This window comes from Acartia tonsa, chromosome 6 (genome assembly GCF_053477335.1).
Source record: "Acartia tonsa isolate MP-2025a chromosome 6, ASM5347733v1, whole genome shotgun sequence".
In the NCBI taxonomy this organism is placed as follows: domain Eukaryota; kingdom Metazoa; phylum Arthropoda; class Copepoda; order Calanoida; family Acartiidae; genus Acartia; species Acartia tonsa.
Window position 1 is genome coordinate 40,981,962 of NC_137265.1, and position 27,313 is coordinate 41,009,274.

Sequence of the window (27,313 nt, forward strand, 5' to 3'; positions counted from 1 at the left end):
CATAAGATTTTTGGAATATTTTGATTTAATTTATTGCAAAAATATAAGTTTATTCTCATAATTGCACATTTGTAAATCAAATATTTACAAAATATAGAACTTATGAATACACAAAAGGACAACAAGAAAACTTAGAATACAAAACGATGGAGGGATAAACACAGGGTCCGATTTTGTACAGTATATATTCTATGCTCATGGGTTTTTCTTTATTTTTCTAAAAAGTTTTATTTCCTAAACTGTACAAAAAATAATTATTAAAACCAAACTTATTTACTTGAATTATACTTTTAGTATTTCGCTGATCATCTGCTATTATACTTTTAAAACTTAAGTACATTCTCGATATACTAGGTGCCTGTCTTAAAAAAACAGGCCTTGTCTTGTTATTGAAAGCCTAAGATAACAATTTCCAACTTTTTATTTGTTGAAATGTAACTCATTAAAAAATTCTTGAAATATCCTTTCAAACACTTCAATATTATTTGTTGTTTTTTTCTCCACACGTGATTTAAGAACATTCATAATATTTTTAAATTTTTAATGCGTAAAATAGCAGTGATCTAAAGGGATAAGACAATGGCCGATAAATTGATGTACACCCTCAATGATGATACACACAAATTACACCTTCTGTAGATTAAGATTAGCGTTTGAAACGTTTGAACACTCAATTTAATGAACCAAATAATCAAAATTCAATAAATGTCCCCAATGTTGATAAGCCAAAGAATAAGAGAACGTTATTATAAAACTTTGGTGACTTGTGTAATAAGCAGCCCATTATCCCCCATTAAAATAGTGCCTTCTACAAAGCTTATATTTGCTCACTATAAGTATTTTGTTTTATAATGGGATCTTAAATATGCCAAATCTTAAACAAGCAAACTTTTCATTGACGTTACAGGTTCGAACCTATGATCTACAATAAAGTTTTAAGTTTAGCATACTTTTTTATCTTTGTTGTTTTTGATTAATCTTTTCAGAATGCCATTTTACACAGGGAATGAGACATTGATAAAATGACGAAGACCCCAAGAATATTTAAAATAATGTTTAGTGTTCACCCTTTTGTTTATAAAGTTTGGACACTCTAAGTTTGACCAACAAATCAGGATTTAATAAAAGTACCCAACAAAGATTATAATTATAAAACTTTGAGTATCATAATTTACAGTTTCAATGTGATTTACACGATTTAGCAAGAAGGTATTAAAGTGCCTGCTTCTAAGAAATTACATAAATTTGTAGAAGCTAAAAGTTCACGCTTTCAATTCGATTACACATTAAATGATGCCTTTTATTGCCTTAAAATACACACAAACACATCTATTAACAGGCGAATAGGCTTGAAAATTATGTAATTTTGAGTATTTTGGATTTCCCCCCAAAATTTACCTAATTACCCCCCATTTTCTAAGAATTATTTAAGAATTTCAACAGAAAATATATGCAATGAACTGTAATAATGTTTACACTGCACATTATTTAATATGCCTCAAGAATAGTTTAAAAATTCCTATTCCTATTCATGCCAAGTGTATCTTTTATAATAGCTGCGCTATTTATGGACACCAGTGCAGTGGGTAAGGTTAAATTAATGTTCTAGGGTCTGTAACATTTTAAACTATATTAGGATACATGAACAATTTAACAAGTACAAGATCAAGCACATAATTAGCGCAGCAACATCAAGCTAATAACATTGTATAGAATTAATTTTAAGTGTAGCTAGAATAATTTACATGTATTCAGTCAAAACAAGCATAACAGAGAAAAAAAAACTTGTTATTTCCATTACTAAGTTACAATGGATATCATATTATATAAAGTAGTAATGATTTTTGTATGAAGGTTAAGATTCCATTAACTACTGAACCGATTGAGTTCGCTATTTTAATAAGCTCAACATAGGTCCTTGGGTGGTTTTAGGGTATTTTAATTTTATATTTAGGTTATGGGATGGTTTCAGGCTATTTTTTCAATCTTCAAATACAAAGCCTCTAGATGCTAGGGACGCATCCACTAGTCAACAATTAAAATAACACAATAAGTTTTAAAGTAACACATTTTTCAATAACAGTTAAAAGTCAAAACAAATTTTGAGTAGCTACATTATGTAAAAAAATAGTTATTTGTAATTTGACCACACTACGCGAGAAAATATAAATAGTATTTATACATTTAAACTAATAAAAAAGTTAATAAACTTCAATTTCAAGAAGTAAATAGTGCTCAGATTAATTGATATGAATTAATTAGAGTTTATTTAATTACAAATGAAACAAAAGTTTTGTACGTGCTTATTTTGGTAGCTAAGTATACAGTTTATTTTCTATCAGCGGCTACGCCACTAGATGCCTAGAAATATTTTTTTTTGGGGGGGGGGGAGGAAGGGGTATTTTTTCAGTCTTGGGGTACCCTTCTTCTCTAAAATAATGATTATAAACCTTTAAAGGACCCATAAGCTAACCTGAAAAGGAGAACCATATCGGTCCAGCGTTTAGCGCCACCCTTCGTTACACTTAGACAGGTAGACAGTCTAAAAGACATCCTGTTACTTTTTTGATGACTTTTTAAGAAAAAAAGATGAAAAGTAAGAAATGAACAAATTAAATACTTGTTCTTTAGGAATAATATTCTCAAAAAAAATTTCAATTTTTCTGTAATTTTCAAATAACCCTTTTTTTGCAGTAATTTTGCTATTTTGCAAACATACCCCACACCCATTTGTGCAAAATTATGTTTTCTCTTAGTCTTATTGTCTAAATATAAACTAAAAATATACACAAGAAACACTGGGCAATAATCAGGTCAATATTCTAGAAATTTTTAAAAGAATTAAGACATCTTCTAGGTCTCTATGATCATTTTAAAAGTTTAGAGATATACCTACGTTCTAAAGTAAAGTTTTCAGCAATTTGGCTTATAGGTTGATTATTTTTCTATTTGTATTTTTTAAAGTAGCACAAAACATGACCCAGGGTCTTAAAAACCTTTTCAGAAAATTACTAAACTCTCAATATAGCAGATTTTTTCAACTCTAAAGGGCGATTTAAACTTTTAGAGAATAAAGAAACAAGTATTAATTAATATATCCGTACTAAAAGTAGATTAAAACCTGACCCACGGTAAAAAAGTCCTGTATTTATGAGGTCTCAATGAACACATAAACTTCTTTTTTTTTACTGAATAGAATTAAAAATATTTAGAAAATTAAACAAAATCTAGAATAGGGTTCCAGCATTTTTAAATTGGCGGCGCCAGAATTGATTTTCCACCGACTTGACACGAGTCATTTATATAACAACTACGCATTTGCATAAGTCTGCACAATTTAGCCACACCAGGTTTCTATATTACATTAATTGACTTAATATTTAGATTGCTTAAAACAATGCTTGGTTATTATATTTAATCTAACTTAATGATATTATTTCAAACACTAACGGCTACGCCCCTACCATTAAGGGGCTCTGTAATAGAAGGTGTTGAGATGGGCTAAAAAAGCTTAAAACCATCCCAAGACTTAAAATAAAATAGACTTAAACAGAACCTATAAAGCTAACCCAAAATAAAGAACCTAATCGGTTCAGCAGTTACTGAGATCTGAAGCTTCAGACAAAAAATTCTTACCATTTTATATAATAGGATATACGTTAACCAACCATTTGATTGTGCTACCTTTGTCTGATATAGCATAACTTTGTTTTGAAAGTTGTACCTGTTTATGGACTAAAGCATATAATATATTTTTACAGATACTTAATTTTCTAGACCTTTAAATTTTGTTTTGATACTTTTATTTTGCCGTCTTGCATCATTTACCATGACATAGTCGCATAAAACCAGGATTCTAAAGGGATAGTCCAATGGCCGATAAATTGATGTTAATCCCCAATAATGATACATAAAATTACCCTTTGTGTACAATAGTTGAAACATTTGAACACTCAATTTATTGAATCAAACTATCACAATTTAATAAAAGTCCCCAAAGTTGTTAAACCAGCGAATAAGAAAACGTTATTATAAAACTTTGGGGACTAGTGAAATTTACAGCCCAATGTCTCCTCCCTCCCTGCATAAAACTAAACATAAAGTGTAAAAAATTATCTTGTTAACATTGTTTTTGTTTGTTGCGTTTAACTTACAAAGAAAATAAGAGGCGTACACATTTTTTGCCATGTTTGGATTTGAAACGTTTTTTACTTTTTTTTGTTAAAAAAGATTATTATTCTAATCAATGGGGGGGGGGGGGGAGGGGGGAGGATATGGACAACGGGATGTTTAGTACATTAGTCTTATAATAAATAATGTTTTCTTATTTGCTAGCTTAACAACTTTGTAGACTTTTATTCAATTTTGTTTGGTTGGCTCATTTAGTTATGCGTCCAACGTTTCAGCCAAAAATTGAAATCGACGGATCTCTGATTTTAATAACAAATGAATGGAAATTATATTTCAAAATTTGATAAATCTAAGATAAATCATAAAATGAAAAAAATTTCTAGCATGGCTTTGAAACCGATTAATATCAGCTGGATTAAATCCGTTTCTATGCAATACTGAAAAATTATGTATTACAGACAATATTGAAAAAATCTTAATATTAATACCAGTTTTGTTAGTCCTGGCATTATAGTTTTAATCCTGTATTTTTTTATTGTAATATACGCGGAAAGCTGTTTTTAATAACATGCTATAAATTACTATTATCTTCTTATCTAAAGATGACGAACATACGAACAAACCATACTAATAGCGTAGCTGTGCTACTAAGATTAATTAAAAATGATACATAATTATTTTAAGAACAGTTTTCCTTAAAAAATAGAATTAAAGGCTGACTTTGTAATTTCATACAGCTTGACTAAAACAAAACATTTGATAGTCTAAGTAGGTATACATTTAAGGACAACGAACAATGCATTATATAATATGTATAAATAGTACATATAAGTAATAAAAAGTTAAACGGTTATTCTGCTTTTTACTATAGCTTTAAGTCAGAAAACATCGGAAGTATAGAAATATAATGAAAGCTAAAATTTTAATTATTCTCTATTTTATTAGAATTTTACAGCAGGGAGGAAGGGGACATTGTTTGTTTTTTACACTAGTTCTCAAAGTTTTATAATAACGTTTTCTTATTCGTTGCCCTTACAACTCTGAGGACCTTTATTGAATTTTGATTGGTTGGTTAACTAAGGGGTAATTTTGTGTATCATCATTGGGGATACACATCAATTAATTGGCAATTGTCTTATACCATGGATCCCTTATAGATACTATCAATTTTGAATGGCGGAAAAATAAAAGGGGTAACAACCCACCTTTTAGAAACAGTAATCTCCCAGTAGAATCTGCCCCCATTGAGCATCCTGGTTCCCCTGACTCCTGCGGACCCGTTCGACCAGTTCGGGTGGAAATGCGCAATTCTCTGCTTCGGACCACACAGCCGGACCTAACAAATAATAAATCCTATTATGATCAGTTTAGGTTATCAAGGGAAATTTTTCTTTGGAAAGAGGGGGGGGGGGAACAGTAGTCCACCCCCCTCCCAAAATAATAAACTTCCATGGACATATGAGAAGCTTCACTATAAAGTGGTTAACAAGATCATTCGTTACATAGTGACAAACATTATAAATTTTTTGTTATTCCGTTGATTTCTTTAATCTTTAATGGAATTTGTCATCCTTGTTTGTTGTTCTAAAAAAATTACCTCATGTGATTTATCATTCTTATTCCAGGACCAGTGATCCTCACAGCCCTGGCTGAGGGGCGGGGGAACTGTCACAGGTAGGGGGTGATCACGTGATACATGGCTGTGATAATGGTGTTGGGGGGCCGGGGAGTTGTACCCGTTCTGGATGGCGGGCACAGGTAATCGTTCAGCCCCTAGAACAAATAAAAATGATATATTATTACTTGGGTGTTGCACCCGATTTTCATGTACTCTGATAAAGTGTTGCTCTCAGCTGGTTAAAAAAACGATACCCGCATCCATCCTTCTGGATAGATGAACTAACAAATTTTCTTCTGTCATAATATCCATTCAAACAAAATAATTATTTTATTCCAACGAATAAAGGAAAAGTTAGTAGCCTGTCTAACTTTGTGTACCGAAGTTGTTATTATTATTACAGGGCTCATCAGCCGCGATTTAGTCGCCTGTAAGACTCAAATAAATCAACCATATACAATTTTAAAAATCAGCCGGAAGTCTAAACCTGACATAAAAATGGCAATCCCTCTTTTAAACAAAAAATTTAAAGCATCCAAGAGGGCTTAGTCAAGTTACATGTTAAATGCGGACGTTTCTTGACAAAAATTGAGATTTTACCCACCCCAAATTGGAACACACAATGAGGACTATATTTTTAATATTTCTCGATAAAATGTGTTAATTTTACCTGAGGCAAGATTGTGATTTAAATTGTGATGCAAGTTTTCCTGCTGGCGAACTTGAGCGCCAGGCGCGTCGCCTTGCGGGACTCCAACCTGTATTGGAACCCGTTCAGGTAGGACAAGGTGGCCAACTTCTGGGGCAGAGTAGTCTTCCAACTCAGAGTCATCTTGCACTTCCTTAAGTTTGAACAGTTGGATTGTTAAAAAATCTTTTACAACTCAATGTGTATATATTACGTAATAAATGAATCATAAGAGAAATGTAACAAAAATTTATAAAAGATTTTATTAACTTTATACATAAGATTTATCCATCACGTTTTGTGCCTAATGTTCAAAGAACGCTCACTCCCTCCTCCCCCTCCTACTTGAAAATAGGAGGAGGGGTCATTTTCGCGATGCCCGAACGATACAGGATTACAGAGTACCCAATATAACCTAACCTGATCTAGCATAAGTTAATAATTAACACCATGAGGGGTGGGAGATTCTGTACTCAACTAGGAACTTTGGGGGAAACTATCATAGCATTTACACATTTTGCTTCAATGCTAATTCTAATGTTACAAAATTTTGCCGTTGATTAGGATTATAAATAGCTTAAAAATTAAAAATTTAAGCCAAAAAAATGAAAACGGGAAGTTTTATGCTATAATGCTATTAATACCTGTTGGTTTTGTTGAAGGTCTGGATGTGCTCGTTGGTGGTGGGGATGATGGTTCAAAATGTGTCCGCTAGGAGGCGGCACAGCTGCGGCGGTTGAGCTTGACTTGTTCCACCACATTGTCAACCACACGATAACTCATCCTAAACAAGTTTTAAAATCATAATTCATATTAATGGTTATAGAATATACGTGGATGTTAAGACAGGGGAAAAATTGTCGTCAATTTAGTTTACTAACATGGAAATCATTTATTTGTCAGTTCGTTTATTCCATAGGAAAGGAGGGAATGGGGTAAAGGGGGTGGATGGGAGGGATGATCGTTATTTTAGCTAGCTACAAGTTACACTTTATTAGAGTACATGATAATCAGGTGTAAGATCTAAGTAATAATAAATTCATTTTTGTTTTGGAAGTGAGTTTAATACAAATACAAAAAAATGTTAAGAAAAAATTAAAATGTCTATAGAAAAAAAAGTAGTTGTGTAAAGATATCAGTTCATGTACTTTTTGCTATAGAGGTGACTTCTGAAATGTTGTCCCTTTTTTGCATTCATTAAGATAATTTAATTATAAAGCATTCGCAGTAAAATAGTTTTAAGTCTGTAATACACTTATTTAATCTAAATAGTATATGATCAGTTAAGTAACTCTTTTGTACAATTAATTGCAACCCCCAAAATACTTGACGTCCAATAAATTCAACTAACTTAGTGCCTATTAACTCATTCACTAAGAATTGCATATTGTTTGTCTACCAAAATTGTTACTTAATTGGTCATAAAGTATTTTTGCAAAAGATTAAATAATTTGTATTGTAAACTTAAAACTATTTTATAAGGAACTCTGATAAATTAATTCATTAGATCCATAAGGATAGACAAATATTTTTTAGCTACTTAGATTACTTAAATGGCCAGAGCAAAACTGTACATAAATATGCTCTTAGCCCTTCTCAAGGGAATGTCCATCAAAAAAAGATTAAACAATCATATTGCAAACTTAAAACTATTTAATGGAGAACTCTGATAAATTAATTCATTAGATGCATAAAGTTAGACAAATATTTTTTAGCTACTTAGGTTACTTAAATGGCCAGAGCAAAACTGTACATAAATATGCTCCTAACCCTTCAAGGGAATGTCCATTAAAAAATAGATTAAATAATTATATTGCAAACTTTAAACTATTTATTAAGGAACTCTGATAAATAAATTCATTAGATCCATAAAGATAGACAAATATTTTTCATCTACTTAGGTTACTTAAATGGCCAGAGCAAAACTATATATAAATATGCTTCTAACCCTTCAAGGGAATGTGCATAAAAAAAAAGATTAAATAATTATATTGCAAACTTTAAACTGTTTTATAAGGAACTCTGATAAATTAATTCATTAGATGAATAAAGATAGACAAATATTTTTTAGCTACTTAGGTTACTTAAATGGCCAGAGCAAAACTGTATATAAATATGCTCCTAACCCTTCAAGGGAATGTGCACCAAATAAGATTAAATAATTGTATGAAATATTTCAAACTATCTAATAAAGAATTCTTATAAAATAATTCCTTAAATGCATGAAAAGAGAAAAATATGTTAGGAAGTTAGCAAAGTGATGTGTTCCATATAGTAAGATACTATATTTTTTTAAGTCTTCAAACTTTATGATAGGGAATTAAAAGTATTAAAAATAATAAGCTTAATTAAGTTACTTTTTGACCTAAGAAAGACTTTAGAAAGATATAAAAAGCACCAGAAATACCTAGTTCTTGCCGTTTTCATATTGGTGGTTAATAAGAAATTCAAGGAAGCATTATTAAATTATGCACCTATTTCATTTTTAAAAGTTTTCTACTGTTATCGTCGTTTCTAACATGACGGTAAAACTAATTTCTATCTTCCGAAATTTTAATAATAAGCCACTTTGCTTTTAAGAATATCTTGGTATCTTAATAGTTTCTGAGATATATTTTTAGGAGTCCCATCCCATGAAGTAAGGTATACATTCTTTAAAAAATGGAGTAAGGGGAGAAAAGCCCCATGGAACACACACTATATGTTTTAAAAAGAGACATAATTAACCAGAAAAAAATAGTTTGTAATGCTATTTCAAAGTATGCGAGTATGTGTATGTGTGAGTGTGTGTGTGAGGTTCTGAGTGCAACATATTTCTCTTTTAAACTGCCGACCTTGCACAAGCTAATATTTCAATTGCAATTATATCAACTCCAAACAAATACATATATTATACAGGGATCTAAAGGGATAAGACAATGACCGATAAATTAATGTAAATCCCCAATGATGATACACAAAATTACCCCATCTGTAGATTGAAATTATTGGTCAAAAAGTTTGGAATCACAACTTAATAAATCAGCCAATCAAAAATCAATAAAAGTCCCCAAAAATGTTGAGCCAAAGAATAAGAAAACGAAATCATAAAACTATGGGAACTAGTGTTATGAATACCCAAATTTTCCCTCTCGGCCCTGAATATTATATGTTTCTTTTCTCACATAGAGAAATGTTAATTCCTTAAGTAATGAAAGTCTATTCTAGTGTTTAACTTTACACTAAAATTTAATAATTGAAAGGTAACTGATACTTAAGCTTTAATTTACAAGAACTACTTGGAGATTGGTCAACTACTAATAATTCCTTTCAACTTTAATAATAGAAATCCTATTTTTATTCAGTATAAACAAAGTTTAAGAACAGAATATTATTCTACCAGCTCTGATATGCAAAATGCAACCCAAATTCCTGGCTAGAAAATGAATGAATAAGTAAATAAAGAAAAATATGCACTGCAGGCACTTGGACATCAGGGTCAAAGTAAATGAAAGGTAGTTTCACTTATTTTGCCCCCCTTATTTTTTTCCAGTCTGGCTTCGAAACCGATTAATATCCACTGGATTAGAACCGGTTCTAGGCCATACTGAAAAATCATGTACAGCATCGTTTTACAGACAAATTTCAATGAATAATAAAATAAAAATCTTAAAATCAATACCAGTTTTGTTAGCCCGGCCATCGGCCCCGGGTAACAAAAACAACTGGTTTTTATTTTTAAATTTTAATACCTATATGTTGAAAGCTGTCTATAATACGATGCGATAAATAACTACCTCATGTTTGGGGATAAAACCTTGTGTGACTTTCCTAAAATTTAATGAAACAAGGATGACAACATCCATAAAAGCGAAGCACTGAAACGGTAGGACAAACGGACATTAATACTTGTATAGTGTCTGAACTGAATAATCAGAATATAAAAGTATAAGATTCGAAGCAAAATTGTAAGTAAATTTGTTGAAAAACTGCTTGATACAGGATAATGTTTATGGACATACTTACATCTTTAGGGCTTGATTGTAGAGTTGCTTCGCTTAAAATATTGTTCTTTGTTGTCCCAGGAATCAATATACCAAATATCAGATCAAACGGATAATTAGATCATATAAAAATTCGTTGTTAAAAAAGTAGAAAAATCAACATGTTTAAAATGGACGTACGGACATTCTGGTAATGATTATAGAGTTGCTACGCTTTCTAAATCGTACCTAACTATTACAGGAATTACCATGCAAAATTTGAAATTGATAGGACAATTCTAACATGCTTAAATTAACGAATAAAAGCTATTTAAAAAAGTAAAAAAAATCAACATGTTTAAAATGGACGTACGGACATTTGGGTAATGATTATAGAGTTGCTACGCTTTCTAAATCGTACCTAACTACTACAGAAATCACCATGCAAAGTTTGAAATCGATAGGACAATTCTAACATGCTTAAATTAACGAATAAAAGCTAACTATCTCGGACGGACGGACGGACGGACGTACGGACGGACGTACGGACGGACGGACGGACCTACCCTAATTATAGAAAAGCTTCGCTTTTAATAATAAAAAAGGTTAGGGGTGGAAGGAGGGTTTTCTCCTGGCGAATTATGCAATTTTGAAAATGAATTATTGTTCATATTAGTCAACAATATAATTTACAAAGGTTTGAGAGATGTAATTAGTTCAAGGTTAAATTGGGTACAAAATAGCTATTGTTAGCGCAGCTACCCTTTAACTATAATTAATAATATATTCTGTTTTTTTTTTCAAGTTAAATTTACAATAAATTATCGATGTCTATTTGAGTAAACCTAACGTATAACAAGAATAGTTTTCGTGAAAACTGATGCCTTTTGAAAATGAAAAAGATTACCGTCCATTTTTGTAGTGTCTTAGATTAATTAGGCTTGGTAAAACATTTTTAATGTGAAAATTATTCTTCTAGTAAAATCTATAACCAAAGTTAGAGTTAAGGAACATAAAGACAGACTTACAGATGCAATGTACGCACAAACAGACAAACTTTTTTGGAGACTATCGTTTTAAATGTCCCAACACACAATTAAATGACGAGAAAGCATTGAACAAGTGAAAACTATTTGCCTTTTTTTCAAAAACGAATAAAAAACCTAACTATTTCACATATTCTCTCCGCTACATATGATAAAGATTATACTTGAATTTTATTCTATAATTAATTAATTTATTTGAAAAATTAAATATTGATTTCAAAATAGCCATTATTAGCAACAAGGGCACAGACGTTCAAAGGGGGGGGGGGGTGGGGTATAGGGTTGATTACCCCCACCCCTCCAATGTTTTAAATGTCCCAACAAACAATTAAATGACGAGAAAGCATTGCACAAGTGAAATTATTTGCCTTTTTTTCAAAAACGAATAAAAAACCTAACTATTTCACATACCTATTCTTTTTGCTAATTATGATAAAGATTATACTTGAATTTATATCTATTATTTATTATTTGTTTGAAAAATTAAATATTAATTTCAATGACTACTACTTTTTACTCATAATTTAAATAATTAATGATACCTATCCTTTGATTTATTTGGTTTTAATATAAAATCCAATGTACAATTATAGGTTTATTTATAGAAAATTTTTCAACATAAAACTAATTTTTTTTTATTTTTTTATAATGTTCGACTAGAAACCTAACATAACGCTTTTCTTAATCCATATGAAATCCAATGTACATTTATAGGTTTATTCATAGAAACATTTTTAGTTTAAAAATAATATTTGAACACAAGAATGATTTGTGTTCATTTAGAAACATCTAACGCTTTTCTCATAATGTTATAGTTATATGTTATTATATATAAAGCATGGGATAAAGGGACTAAAGGGATAAGTCAATGGCAGATATATTTATATACGGTGCTAATGATGATACACAAAATTATCCCATATGTAGATTTCAATAAGGGGTTGAGCACCCAACTTAATAAACCGACCATTCAAAAGTTGTTTAGTCAACGAATAAAAAACGTTATTATAAAACTTTGGGGACCAGTGTAATTAACAGCCCAATATCTCCTCCCTCTATGATTTAAAGCACAAAACTGTAATAGGCCAATATTTGACAGATTCTGATATAAATAAAATTGAATGTGATATAATTTTTAAAAAGAAAGAAATAGGCACAGTTTTGTGATATTTGTTTCCTAGTAAAAATGCATAAAAAAGTATATTTACACTTTTACAGTCGCAGACATTTAGATTTTTCACCTGTTAGTTTGCCCCTCCCCCCTTTTCCAGCCCCTTGTCTGTCCCTCACCTGCCCTGTATCGTCATAACAAGTGGACAGGCAATACATTTGTTTTAAAGCGAAACTGCTCTATAATTATCTACTGCAGCAATAGTTGGGTAGCTTTTCATGTACTATATCATTTTACATAGTATTATATAAGTGCTAAGGTTTTTTTTGTCGGAAGCTTAAGATTTCAATAAGTACTGAACGGATTGAGGGGCGCAACCGCTAGTGGTTACAATAAAAAAAATGTTTTCTTATATTTGATTTGAAACAAACTTTCTAGAATACCATGTTATTGTTCATTTGAAATGTCACATGTCTAAAAATATTGAAATAATCAGGACATTTCTTATATCTTTATTACAATTGCATTATGTAGTTTAATACCCAATTCATTGACGATTTTTACGTTATTTGTCTGTAACTTAAGAGCTTCGCTTTTTAAGGATAATGTGATGCTTGTCTAAGTTTAAATGAGGTCATGTTGGGTATTTCCTAAGCCGTGTCCACTTTTAGGACTTCTGGTGCATGTAGTGCGGGACAAATATTTACTATAGTAACAAAAGCAAAGCTTTTTAGATTTTAGGTTTGTGCGACTCTTGATAATAATATTATTGCTTTATTGATATTTAGTAAAAGTTTTTATTAAAAAAACTTTGAATTGAATAAAATTAAAACTATATATTTATTTTTTTCTGTACAAGTTAAGCAGTAACGCCCCTAGTGGCCTCTCCAGGAACCTTAGAATGAGAAGGGGGGGGGGGGGTAGTTAGACACACCACCTTAAATTTAGTTTTTTTGGAAGGATAATTTTTTGTTTAGGTGAGATTTCTTTTCGAAAGGGTGGAGTTACCCTTCCCCCAAATAAGCTTAGACATCATATCACTTTAAAAGGATATATACAGGTATTTCAGTAGATATAAATTTGTAACTTTAATATATTACTTTGTTACCTATGTTTAAAGTTTTTAAAAAATTATTTGTACAGTCAGTTTGACGTTTTTCTCCTAAGAAAAACAAAAAACTTTGCTCTAAAAAATGAAAATACAAAGAAAAGTACGAAAAAACAATAATGAATATTTTAATGACTTTTCGGTTGAAAAAAGTATTTTAAAAACTTTTATCCGCAGAAGTATGAATAAAACAAGAGACTTTTGTTTACAGACATTGCTAACTTTTTAAAAATTTAGAAGTTATTTGAAAAATATAAATTCCATACCTTTTGAGGTCAAATTTCTACATTTTGCAAATACTTTATGCATGTTCAACTTATCATTTTAAGAAGATACAGCTACGTAATAACTCACTTTGTCTGTCTGTAAGAATTGATTTACTTAGATGTCATTAAAGATAGAATGCTGATTTTTTTAGTGAAGATTGTCCCCTATACATGAGGACTTTGTCTGTAGGTCCGTTGTTAGTGCTAAGGGCTTTTCAATTGAAAAAATGTAACCTTTTCTAATCCTTTTATTGATAGACATTTGAAATTTCAATGGGCAAACTATGATTGTGTATTTAAAACTATTATCTTAAATGGTAAAATATGAAAATGCACTACAAAATAAGGCCATGAATAGACAAATGATCTCTCTCTTTTCATGCATTTATTGTTTACTGCTAAAGTGCAATTTTTACTCTAAATAGTAAATACATCTTGGAAAAGAATAATGGGTCTTTTTAAAGAACATTAGTATAGTTCTAAGTATTATTTCAAGTAACAGCATGTCTATCTATCTGTAGTTTAAGATCTCGCGAACTGCTGGACCAAAATGGTTCTTCCTATAAAAATTTATTTAATTTTTTTTATAAAACTAAAATAAAAAATGTAGGGTCTACCCCCCTCCCTTTCCTCAAGTGCTCTTAGAGGCCTATTTTTATGTAAAGTATGAGTTTAAATTATCTTGTGGCCTTAGGAAACCACATTTTATCAAATAATGATAAATAATAAATCAATAAATAGACATACAATAAAGATAGTAATATAAGTGCGTGACCAGGGAGGGAGAAGACATTTGACTGTAAATTATGTTTGTCCCCAAAGTTTTATGAACACGTTTTCTTATTCGTTGTTTAAAATTTAAAATTTATTATGTCTTAAATGAGTGGTACTAAGTAGCAGCGTCCAAACTAATCCAAAAATACTTTAATCTACAGAAGGGGAGAGTATGAAGCTATAATAATTTGGTACATTAATTTTCTTCCATTGTCATATCCCTTAAGAGAGTATTCATCAGGGAGGGAGGGGACTTTGGGCTGTTTATTACACTAGTCCCCAAATTTTACAATTATGTTTTCTTGTTCATTGACTTAACAACATTGGGTAATTGTATTGCATTTTGATTGGTTGTTTCAACTACTAATTGTAATCTACAAAAGGGGTAATTTTGTGCATGATCTTTGGAGATGTACACCAATTTATCGGCCATTGTCTTATCCTTTGAGATCCCTGGTATTCATATGATAATAGGAATTATTATATTTGTCTAGTAAAGTAATGTCTCTTATCAGCAAACACACACTCACGGAAAAAGATGAATAACTCAAATAAAAATGTTTTTTTTTTCAGTATAACTTCGAAACCGATTAATATCCGCTCGATTAGTACCGGTTCTTGGTCAAACTGAAAAATCATGTATGGTTTCGTATTATAATAAATTTTCTACAAAGAGCAAAATGAAAAATCACTATATGCTTTACATTATTTTTCAGTATGGCTAAGATAATCCAGCGGATAATCGGTTTCAAGCCATTTTGGAAAAACCTTTAAAATTGAATAAAAACTGAATCTTTTAACAATAATTCCTTAAACATCAATAGTCTTATTATATTTTAAATATTAAAATTATTTAATTAATCCATATCTTTGTTTTGATAGTAACTTTAGCTCGTGTCAAATTGACAACTTAATAAATATTTAATTACATTAAATACACAAAAATTTGCGCCATTTCGCCATTTAATTAATACATTTTTAGTGGCGAAGCTACTCTATAATTTGAAATGTCCGTCTGTCCGTATGTCCGTCTGTCCGTCTGTCCGTATGTCCGTCTTAGTTTGGGGGAAACGTGATTTTCTCAGCTCCTATAAAAGATAAAAGGCTGAATTTTTTTGACAACATTCCCATTATCAAGGAGCACAATTAACTATAAAACATCAATGGCGATAGGACCGCTTTTTAGCAGGTTTTAGGCTATTTTTGTGTTTTTCACATTTTTCTCCATATCTTTGGTGTTTATGGTCCGATTTCCAAAATTTTTTCAGTTATAGAATCAAAATTAAATTTCCTGTCGTTTCAAGAAAACAACTATGACGGTCAGACTGCCTTTAAGCAGGTTTAAGGCTATTTTTGTATTTTTCACATTTTTCTCCATACCTTTGGTGTTTATGGCCCAATTTCCAAAGTTTTTCAGTTATAGATATCAAAATTAAATTTCCTTTCGTTTCAAGAACACATCAATGGCGGTCAGACTGCCTTTTTGCAGGTTTTTGGCTTTTTATTGTATTTTTCACATTTTTCTTCATATCTTTGGTGTTTATGGTCCGTTTTTTTTTAATTTTTGTAGTTAAAAATATCAAAATTAAATTTCCCGTTGTTCTGAGCATCCAGTATGTAATTTACTTTGACCGTCAGTCTGTTAGTCATAGTACTGTAATATAAATAAATATTAAGAAATTAAAAACAAATGTTGAAAAGGTTTCGTGATTTTTTCCTAATATACATGCTTTTGTCACCTAATATCTAAATTTTTATTTAATTGTTTATGCTTCGCTACTTATGGATGTTGTCATCCTTGTTTATTTAAATTTGGTATTTAAATTTTTGTTTAAAAGACAGATTTTTCTGTTCTTTCATTAATCATTGAAGACAAACAAAATAATCTAATAATCAATAACACAGGCCAGATATATATGTATACAATAATAAGTACGTCTATGCAGGAAGGGGACATTGGGCTCTTTATAAAATTTAGTCCCCAAAGTTTTGAAATAAAGTTTTCTTTTATTGAATTCTGATTGATTGAGTTAAAAAGTTGACTGTCCAAACGTTTAAACCACTAATTATAATCTACAGAAGTGATAATTTTGTGTTTCATCATTTGGGATGTACAACAATTTATCGACCATTGTCTTATCCCTTTAGATTCCTGGCGTGTATGGCATTTAAATTATTGTATCGATTTATAGAGTAAGTGTATTTATACGACTTCAAGTCAATACATGAATAACAAATTTTTGTATTTGAAAAAAAATGCTTTCTAATAATTACTCTGAAATCTAATAAAGCAAAGCCAACATGAAAAATTTATATAGAAAGTCTAATATAACATTGATGTTTAACTTTAAATCCTTATTAAAAAAATACATTTACATTTTAATTATATTTTTTGATAAGACGCAATGTTCAATACATTTATAATTATTTTTAAAATAGTATCTAATAATATAGATATGATATTAATTTATGAATATAAAATTTATCAACAATGAGCAAACAATACTTCTAGAATTAAAAAGGAAACAACAGTAAATTGTAATACTCTGATAGACTGCATAAAAATGTTAGATAAATACTACTGCGTAGAGAGTGTAGGCCATTTACATACATACTCGTATTTTCTGTGCCATTTAAACTTTTTGATGACTCAGGGTTTTATTAATTAATGAGAAGATAATCCATATCGATTTAATTATAAATCAATGATTTAGATATCTGTATATACACAGTAGTTGAGTGTCTATCATTATAAATTGCATTTTTGTAATGGGATAGATCTATTAAAGATGTTTAATGGGTTCTGCTACTTGACTTCATATACATCAAATGTGTTTTTTAATATTAGAATTATTCTAAGCTATCTTTGTAAATAATTTTGAAGAAATAAACCTTTCATTTAGTTTTTAATTAACATTAATGATACAAAAAATAAAATCGTCATTTTCTAGCAGACGAAAAAGGTCCCTAGCACTTAAACCAGGTAGCTGTCTGTGTTATACATCTAAGCGTATTTATCATTTATTTATCACATAAACTAACACAACTAAAAGCCTTTATAAATTATCATTAAATAAACTATAAAAGTTACTTATTTTTATTAGATTTTCTTCATAAACCTACCCCTTATGCAATCTTGCAGTTTTGGTGTTTTCATTAATTTAGGCAAATTGGAACTTTTTCTCCACAATGTACTGTAATTCAGGGATCTAAAGGGATAAGACAATGGCCGATAAATAGATGCACATACTCAATAATGATGATACTCATTCTGTAGATTGCAATTAGTAATGGAAACGTTTGTACGCTTAACTATATGAACCGACCAATCATAATTCAATAAAAACCCCACAAGTTGTTAAGCCAACGATTAAAAAAACGTCATTATACAACTTTGGGGACTGGCGTTATAAACAGTCCAATGTCCCCTCTCTCCCTGCCTGTAATTACTTGTTCTCAATCTTTTTTTCAAGATAAATTGGAGTTGAAATACAATAGCTTTGGAAATTATAATCAATTGGGTTCATTGTCTTTATCAACCAAGGAGGGAGTGGACACAAGACTGAAAATTTTAGTGGTCTCCATACTTTTATAAACACATTCTCTCATTTCTTGACATAAAAACTTTGGGGACTTTTATCATTTAATCATGATTGAGTTGTACAAATTAACAATTTTCATCATTTTCTACTATTTATTCTAATCTTCTGATGAGTTAATTAATTTTTCATATTTAGGATCATACATGAAACTATTGTGCATTGGCCTATCCATGTTAGTACCACAGTTAAACTTTGCTCAGTTATCAACAACATTTGACTATAGAATAAGAATAACATTTCCAGTATGGCTTCGAAACAGATTAATATCCGCTGGATTAGAACCGGCTCTCAGAAATAATGAAAAATCATGTATAGCATAGTATTACAGACAATTTTCTACGAATGTTACGAATAAAAATCATACATTTGATACCAGTTTTCTTAGCCTTGGACTTCAGCCACTCAGGGTTAACAAAAATGGTTTTAATCTTATAATTCTTTATTTTAATGTCCGCGGAAAGCTGTCTATAAATAGGACGATGCTATAAATAACTATTAACTTAACAGTTATTATTTGTCAAAAAGGATAACATTTTTAAAAGCTCATTGTTTAAAGACATTAATAAATGTAGTAGAAAGAATACAACATTAAGAGATAGTTACACCTATGTATGTTAAAATAGGTATCCCTCATATTCTTTTGATTAAAGATCTTATTTATTTATATCTATTAACCCTAAAATGAAAAAGGGTTCGCTGACCTGGCTCAAATAATCTATTATTTACCAAATGCCAGGGATCTAAAGGGAAAAGACAATGACCAAACTAATGTATATCCCTTAAAGATCATACACAAAATTATCCCTTTCGAAGATTACAATTAAATGGTTGAAACTTTTGGACCTGAACTTAATTAAACATCAAATCAAAATTTAATAAAAGTTCCCAATGTTGTTGATCCAACGAAAAAGAAACATTATTATAAAACTTTGGGGACTAGTGTAATAAACAGCCCAATGGCCCCTACCTCCCTGCAAAATGCAAAAAGTTGCACCTTAGTTGAATACAATAAATTATACTCTTAGAAATATCTAAAAATCTTTAGAAAAATGATGATATTCCTTCACAAAAAATATAAAATTTACATTACAAAAGTTAGAATTTTAACATATAATGATATTTTTCATTAAAGTTTTAACATCTTTAATGAAAAAAAGTCTTGACCCTAATGAAAAAACAAACTAATTTGATGCACAATATTTGCTACATGAACTATATGATAACATTTTAAACAAAAGTTTGACAGGCAGAACAGTTGAAGGCAAATGTTCTTTTTTATAATAAATTAGGATAAACAAAATTTTGACAGGTAGAAAATTTGGAGGCAAATGCTTTACACTTATATAAAATGTTATTTTTTTTATAGTGAATGCATATTTCATAAGAACAACTGGAAAGCAATAAAAATGTTCATAGTTCAGATTGGATCAAATTTCGGGATAGGGATGTTTCAATTCAAGAAAATGTTTAGTTTAAAAAAAAATTATTTATTGATATCAATTAGCAAATACTTCCTTTCAGCTAAATAATGATATCTTCACTGACACGGACGTTCAAGCTTTTATTTTGAGGGGGGTAAAATGAGAGATTCCATTGGTTTGAGGGAGGAAATCTAATGTATATTTTTTAAAAATTTAAAGGGGGTAAAATGAGGGCTTTCAAAGTTTGAGCGGGTTAAACACCCATTTGCACCCTCTCTTGGGCGTCTTTGTTCACTGGATAGTAAAATTAAGGGATTTTTTCATTATCATTTTATATTCAACCACAAATAATAAGGAATAACTGCTTTTATCCTAATAAGTTCTACATTTTATTAAAGTATTTCCAAAAAAATGGGAAAATTATGTAAACCTATCTTATGACAAAAGATTACCTATATAATTAAGATATGTAAATAGTTATTAGAAGATGCCTAAAATATTTTACTTTTCTTTAAAATGACAGAAATGTAAAATTATCTTTAAAGCAAGGTAAACACCAGTGATCTAAATGGATAAGACAATGGCCGAAAAATTAATGTACATCCTTAATGATGATACTCTTCTGTTGATTAAAATTAGTGGTTGAATCGTTTGGACACTCAACTCAATCAAAATCCAACGAAAAAAAAACGTAATTATAAGACTTTGGGGACTAGTGTAATAAGCAGCCCAATACCCCAGTCTTAACTGGGTAGAAAAACTAAATTTTAAATTTGATTGTCAGAACTACAAAATTATTTTATGAAATACAACTAAAAGATTAATTTTATTAAAAAAGGATTGATGACTCAATTTCAAACACTTGTCTATTTAATTTAATTCATTAAAGTATCATCGCAAATTTCACCATGAAAAGTCAATTTTATCCAGCAAATATATTTCAAAGAAAAAAGTTTAATAATTTTTTTATAAATTACTCTCGAAAAGGTCTTATATTTTTCAGTATGGCTTCGAAATCGATCAATATCAGCTGTATAAGAATTGGTTCTCACCGATACTGAAAAATCATGTATAGCATCATAATATAGACAATTTTCCACGAATATTAAGAATAGAAACATAAAATTAATACCAGTTTTCTTAGCCAGAGCCTTCGTCCCCTTGGAGTTAACAAAACTGATTTTATCATTTTAATATTAAATTTTCATTTTAATATCCGCGGAAAGTAGTATATGATACGCTGCGATAAATAACTATTATTTACCTCTATGTGATGTAATGTTGAAAGTGTGTTGTCCCTCTAATAGAGGGTGTGCTGTGTAGTAAAGACACTAATAACTATTCATATGTTGCTAGATCAATGGTTTTTAAAGAAATAGAAAAATATTTATGATGAGCCTTTCTACTATTTTAGTTGAACTATCGTTCTGTACTCCCCCCCCCCAGACCCCTATATCCCCCCGCCCCCTTACTCTGGGAGGTGGTGGCGTATTTTTGGAGAGGCGCAACGTGTTCGTCTCCGTGAGGAACTCAGAGAAAGCTACTAATACTAATTTTCATATTCTCTTCTCTATTATAATATCCCTCTCTCTCTCTCTATCATCTTCTCTCTCTCTCTCTCTCTCTCTCTCTCTCTCTCTCTCTATATATATATATATATATCACTATAGCGAAAGCTCTTTTTACCTTCCTATAACCTTACTAAGTAAAGAGCACGACAAATTGGGTTAAAATTGGACTTAATTCAAATTTTGAAATTAAACAATTTTTCAAATTATGAATGTACTTTTGTCCCTCTTAGGTTGATCTATTTTAGAATATAATAATATTTTTTTTGACTCGGAATATTTTAAAAAAACAAACTTTTTTATCGCCTTAGTAGGAGGAAGGTCGTTGTTATTAGACTTAAAATCTCAATGGCAGAAATCTATAAAGGTTTATTCTAAGTTAATAATTATTAATCCAAGTTCAAGAAAGCTATATAAATGTCTTGGTGTGGTTTTAGGCTATCATTCTGACCTCCTAGGCCAGGGGCGAAGGAACTAATGTTTGATAAATACTATAGATAGAGACTAATTTAAAGATTTTTTATTTTGCTAAATTTTGAACAAAAAGGTGCAAAGTACAAATTTAAAGGGAAATATCGGAGAAATACGAAGGAACGGGAGGGGGGGTTCATCGGAAGTAAGAGGGGGAATTTACCGGAAAGGGGTCAATTATGTCTACAAGAGGAAAGGTGCCTTTAACATTATTAAAAGCAGGTTCATTTTATCTTTGAATAAGCAATATTTTATACTTAAAAAAATAAATTATAAACAAATTCATATAAAAACACTAATTAATTATTAGAAGAAATAAAAAAAATAAAGGTATTCCACCTGCTAAAAATATTTAGGGAGGGGGTTTGGGGGAGAATTGTTTTGAAAAGGAAAGCAGGGGTGGGGCGATATAATAAATACGTAATGGAAAAAATATGTTACGGGGGGGGGGGGGGGCTTGTTATCTATTTTCAGAATACTTTAATCAGTTAGGTAAATTAATGAGTTTTAGTAAATTAAAAAAACTTTAGTGCTGTTTAAATTTTGGTTTGTTAATGTTTAATGTACAAAACTTGTATTTCAAGCTTATTGAAAAAAAAAACAAGGTTGTAACGTTCCCCAAGAGAGAAAACTACGATAAGACGATGATTAAAAATCCACTAATACAATCAATTATTAATACACTTATTTAGATTAAAAATTAAGAAATGAACAATCTTATTTCATGTGCATTAAGAAAGTATGCTAATTTTTTTATGTGTAACAAATTTTCACATCAATAAGTTTATTTTTTATTTGAGGTTTTAATTCAAACTAAGATCATTTATTAAGATGCTATTTATTATCCCGCTTTCTTCTAAAGTGTAGCTATAATGGGTTTTAGGAAGCATGTAAAAGATAATAGTCCATCTATAAAAAGATACATCAATCCATTTACATATCTAACTCTCATTTGCAAAAGGGAAAATTTATTCATACATATGAATAAATCAAAATAATACAAATAAGCAAAAAAATATAAAAATGCAAAATTTAAACATATGCCTTTATTTTTATTTACAATGAAAACCGAAAAAAAGTTTTTTCTTAATAAAAAGAACCACCTGGATTTAAATAAGAGGTCACCATAGAATTGACATGGTGTTTTGTCAAAGTAACCTAAAAGAGGTAGAATGTTTGTGGGGTTGTTAATTGTTATGTTTATTAAGATTTTACAAACTACTGGTTCAATGAAATTTTATTATCAGAGAAGCCTAATACATGTTATTGTTTACTGTTCTAGACGGTTTAAAAAATAAGACACACCTTTCAAGAAGAAATGTCATCATTAAAAATATATTTTCCATCCCTTCAAATATGGAAACACCAAACGAAAATAGTTTCTACATATTATATATTTGTTTAATAGTTTAATGCATATTCTTATACTAAAGTAACAGGATGTCTATGTGTTTGTGTGTTTGTACCGAAGGATCTCGCTTACCGCTGAACCGATCGGGTTCTCCTTAACAGGGTAGCTTCTCATATATCCCGGGAAGGTTTATAACTATTTTGGGGGAGGGTACCACCACCCTATCAGGAGAAATCGCCCCTAGAAAAAAATTACCCCCCCGAAAAAGAGACTCCAACGAAACATAAACCAATTATTTCTGTAATTAGATATTTTAAATAAAAAAAACATTCAAAGTGCCACTAGAGGCCTCTAGGGGCGTAGCCGCTAGTTTTAATATATAAAGTAGTAAGGTCTTTCATATGTACGTTAAGATAACCACTGAACCGATAGAATTTTCCAATTCGGGAAAGCAAAGCAAAGCAACTAATAATTTAGAAATTTTGAAATATATTACATGTTTTTAGTAAAATGTGTGACATGGTGGGAACGTCATGTGACAAGGCACGTGGCATACATACGGGAACAGGTATAAAAAAGGGAAATATATTATTTTATTCAGGGGGAATGAACTTTTCAAATATTCAAGTGGCTTGAAGAATGCAAGCAGAATCATTATGCGGATTTCAAGGTATAATATAGTGAACAACACAAATTATCTCTTCTGTCGATAATAATTATTGGTTGATAAATAAAAACACTAATATTTCGAACCAATCAATTACGATCTTTGATAAAAGTACCCAAAGTTTTGTAGCCAATGAATAAGAAAGTAAGATATGATTACTTTTATAAAAGGCGTTTGTAAATAAACTTGTATTTCAATAATGTTCTAAACTAACGGAAAAGTTGGAGGTAAAGGTTTTCTCCAAATGAAGAAAAATATCCCTCCCTGACTAAAAATAATCAGGGATTTCAACTGCTAACTACCCCTTCTGTAGATTAAATTTAATTATGGCAAAGTTTGGATACTAATTTAAATTTAAAGCATCTAAAGTTGCTAAGCCAAAATATTAAATATCTGTTCAAATAGAACAAGGGAAGTTTAAAATCCAATGTCCTTTCCCTCCCTAAAAATCAATTTTTTTCAAAATTTTTCTCGCTGTCAATATTGATGAATAAAAGACAGGAAGCGCAATATTACAGGGATCTAACGGGATAAGTCAATGGTCGATAAATTGATGTACAATGTACATTCTCAATGATTATACACAAAATTTTCCCTTTGTAGATTACAATTAGTGGTTGAAACTTAATGAACCAACCAATCAAAATTCAATATAGGTCCTCAAAATTGTTGAACAAACGAATATGAAAACGTTATTATGCAACTTTAGGGACTAGTGTAATAAACAGCCCAATGTCCCCTCCCTTCATGCAGGAAGCGCAATATGGAATATTTAACTTTATGTTATTATGACATACATTTTAGCACATATTTGGACAAAAAGAGAATAGAAAAATATTTTAAACTTTCACTCTTCTAATTAGCGGTTCAACAGCCGCAGCTTTTCAAAGCTGTTATATTTTTGTCATATATAGCAGTAACCGCTTTATGCTAATCTACCGCCAAAGAATACATTTTTTGTGTATTAGTAAATTTCGGATTGAATAATTCGTTCATTTATTTCTTTCAAACAGCCGTTTTATTAACGCAGCTGCATTACTATATTATACTTGTAGCCGCACAGTTGCCAAATATGACAGTTGTTATATGATAACTTATACAATACATTCTTCTTAAAATCAGCCGGCAGCCCTTTTTCATCAATCAATGCTAATGACATAAGAACGGAGTACGGTGGTTTCCCTCATATCGCTTAAGGACCACAAACAAAGTTTTTTATTCTTATATCAGTTTAAGTAAAGAAGATTCCCGCATGGATAGCTTTCCCCTCCAATTCTCAAGGGCTGAAAACATGTTTTTACAGATGCAAAGAGGAGTGGAGGGTGGTTTAATAGTCTATTAATAGATATGAGTGACTGCAGCAAAACGGCTGCCCGGCCCTGCTTTAAATATATCCTAATTCAAAATTTTAACTCCCTAATTTAGAGAAATTATCCCTTAATCACAGGTGTAATTTATGCCTATTAATAAAGCAGAAAAAATGAGACAAAATATTTTAAAATTAAATTGTAACAAGGATAATCATGCCAGGGTACATTAGGACAGGGTAGTGGCTGTTTACAACAAAGTTTCATATTCGTTGGCTTTGAGGACTTTTATTGAAATTTGATTGGTATGTTCATTGTCCAAACTTTTCCACACTAATTGTTACCTTCAGAAGGGGTAATTTTGTGTATCATCATTAGGGATGTATAATGTATATCTTATCCCTTTATATCCCTGGTAACAAGGATAATTATGCCCTCAAAAAATATTTCAATAGAAATACAAACACAAATGAAAGGTGTAAAAAAAAACAATTGCTATCAATTTAAACTGTACTAGAAATATGGGAGATAGACCCTATTTATAATGTTTTTGATGACCTTAAGGTTTCTAACCCAATCCTTGCAATTTGGCATAAAAAGACACAAAAATTGAGACATGACGGCTCTGTCTTTTTTAGTCTATTTTAGAAAGAATATGAATAAAGAAAAACCAAGAAAAAAAATCGTTCAAAATAAAGCTTCCGTTTAACTTATTAATGTTGACAAAACAAAAGTTTCACACTAAATCAGAGAAAGAGATAGTTATTTATCGCATCGTATTATAGACAGCTTTCCGCGGATAATAAAATTTAATATGAAGGCCCGGGCTAACAAAACTGATATTGGTCTTATGATTTATTTTAGTATTCGTGGAAAATTCTCTGTAATACGGTGATATACATGATTTTTTAGTATGGCTGAGAACCGGTTTTAATCCAGCGTATATATATATTGGTTTCGAAGTATACTTGAATTAAAAATGAATTACTTTCTTATTCTATTAAAAATATTTTTTTGCAATTTAATGCTTATCAAAGATTTTAATCAAAATGTTTTTGTGTGATAAGACAAATATTTTGATATGGAAACTTTCTCCAATTTGAATAGAAAATTGCATGAATAATCAGGGATCGCAAGGGATAAGATAAAGAACAAAGGTACATGTATTCCCAATGATGTTAAGTAAAGTTACCCAGGGATTGTTTATCACAGTAGTCTCCAAAGATTTATAATAACGTTTTCTTAATTGTTTTCAACTTTGGGGTTTTTGGTTGGTTGGTTCATTAAGTTGCGTGTCCTAACGTTTCAACCACAAATTGTATTCTACAGAAGAGGTAATTTTGTGAATTATTGGGATGTACATCAATTTATTGGCCATTTTGTAATTCCTGTAATCATTTAGATGATTACATGGTCAAAAATCAAATAAGTTTTCTTGTTTGGGTAGAAGCAAGGATAAAATATTTTTTTGTTTATCTGTCTGTTTTTTAAGATCTCTAAAATTTCTAAGTACAATGATAAAATCTCCCCTGTCCCTATTTTTAAAAATAAATGAAAAATAAGAAGAATTTTTCCTTTAGTTAGGTTAGGTTTAATTTGCTTACTGGGTAGCCCCGCAAGGTTAGGGCACTGCAGGTAAAAGCTCTGCAGGGTTACAGCTCCCTTGGGGGCTATAAATAAAAAAACACCATTCCTTATTTCAATATATTGAGAAAAACAAGGATGACAACATCCATAAGTAGCGAAGCACAAAAAATCGTGGATGGAAATACGTAAAAGTAGATTTAAAGTGTATTTATCCCAAAAAAGTTTGAAAATTGGACCAAAAACACCAAATATATGGGGAAATATTTAAAACATATAAAAATAGCCAAAAACCTGATAAAAGGCAGTCTGACCGCCATGGTTGTTTTCTTTAAACGACGGGAAATTTAATTTTGATATCTATAACTGAAAAAATTTTGAAAATCAGACCATTAACACTGAAGATATGGAGAATAATGTGATAAATACAAAAATAGCCTAAAACCTGCAAAAAGGCAGTCTGGCCGTCATGGATGTTTTCTTTAAACGACGGGAAATTTAATTCTCATATCTATAACTGAAAACATTTTGAAAATTGGACCATAAACACTGAAGATATGGTGGAAATGTGAAAATACAAAAATAGCCTAAAACCTGCAAAATGGCAGTGTGGCCGTCATGGTTGTTTTCTGTAAACG

General features: G+C 30.4%; 1 protein-coding gene across 2 annotated transcripts in view; it reads right to left on the reverse strand.

Moving 5' to 3' along the window:
* Positions 1-27,313, reverse strand: part of LOC145322683 (SPRY domain-containing SOCS box protein 3-like) — a 40,453-nt gene that overhangs the window by 9,444 nt on the left and 3,696 nt on the right. Inside the window, exons 1-5 of one of the 2 annotated variants that reach the window (XM_080164881.1) lie at positions 20,992-21,276; positions 7,082-7,221; positions 6,420-6,591; positions 5,729-5,904; positions 5,337-5,467 (exon numbers count right to left, since the gene is read on the reverse strand). In XM_080164881.1, coding sequence (XP_080021007.1) covers positions 5,337-5,467; positions 5,729-5,904; positions 6,420-6,591; positions 7,082-7,198 — 596 coding nt within the window. In that variant the 5' untranslated portion in view covers positions 7,199-7,221; positions 20,992-21,276. Of the gene's footprint in view, positions 1-5,336; positions 5,468-5,728; positions 5,905-6,419; positions 6,592-7,081; positions 7,222-20,991; positions 21,277-27,313 lie in introns of those variants that run through there. The other variant, XM_080164882.1, reaches the window with a different exon arrangement.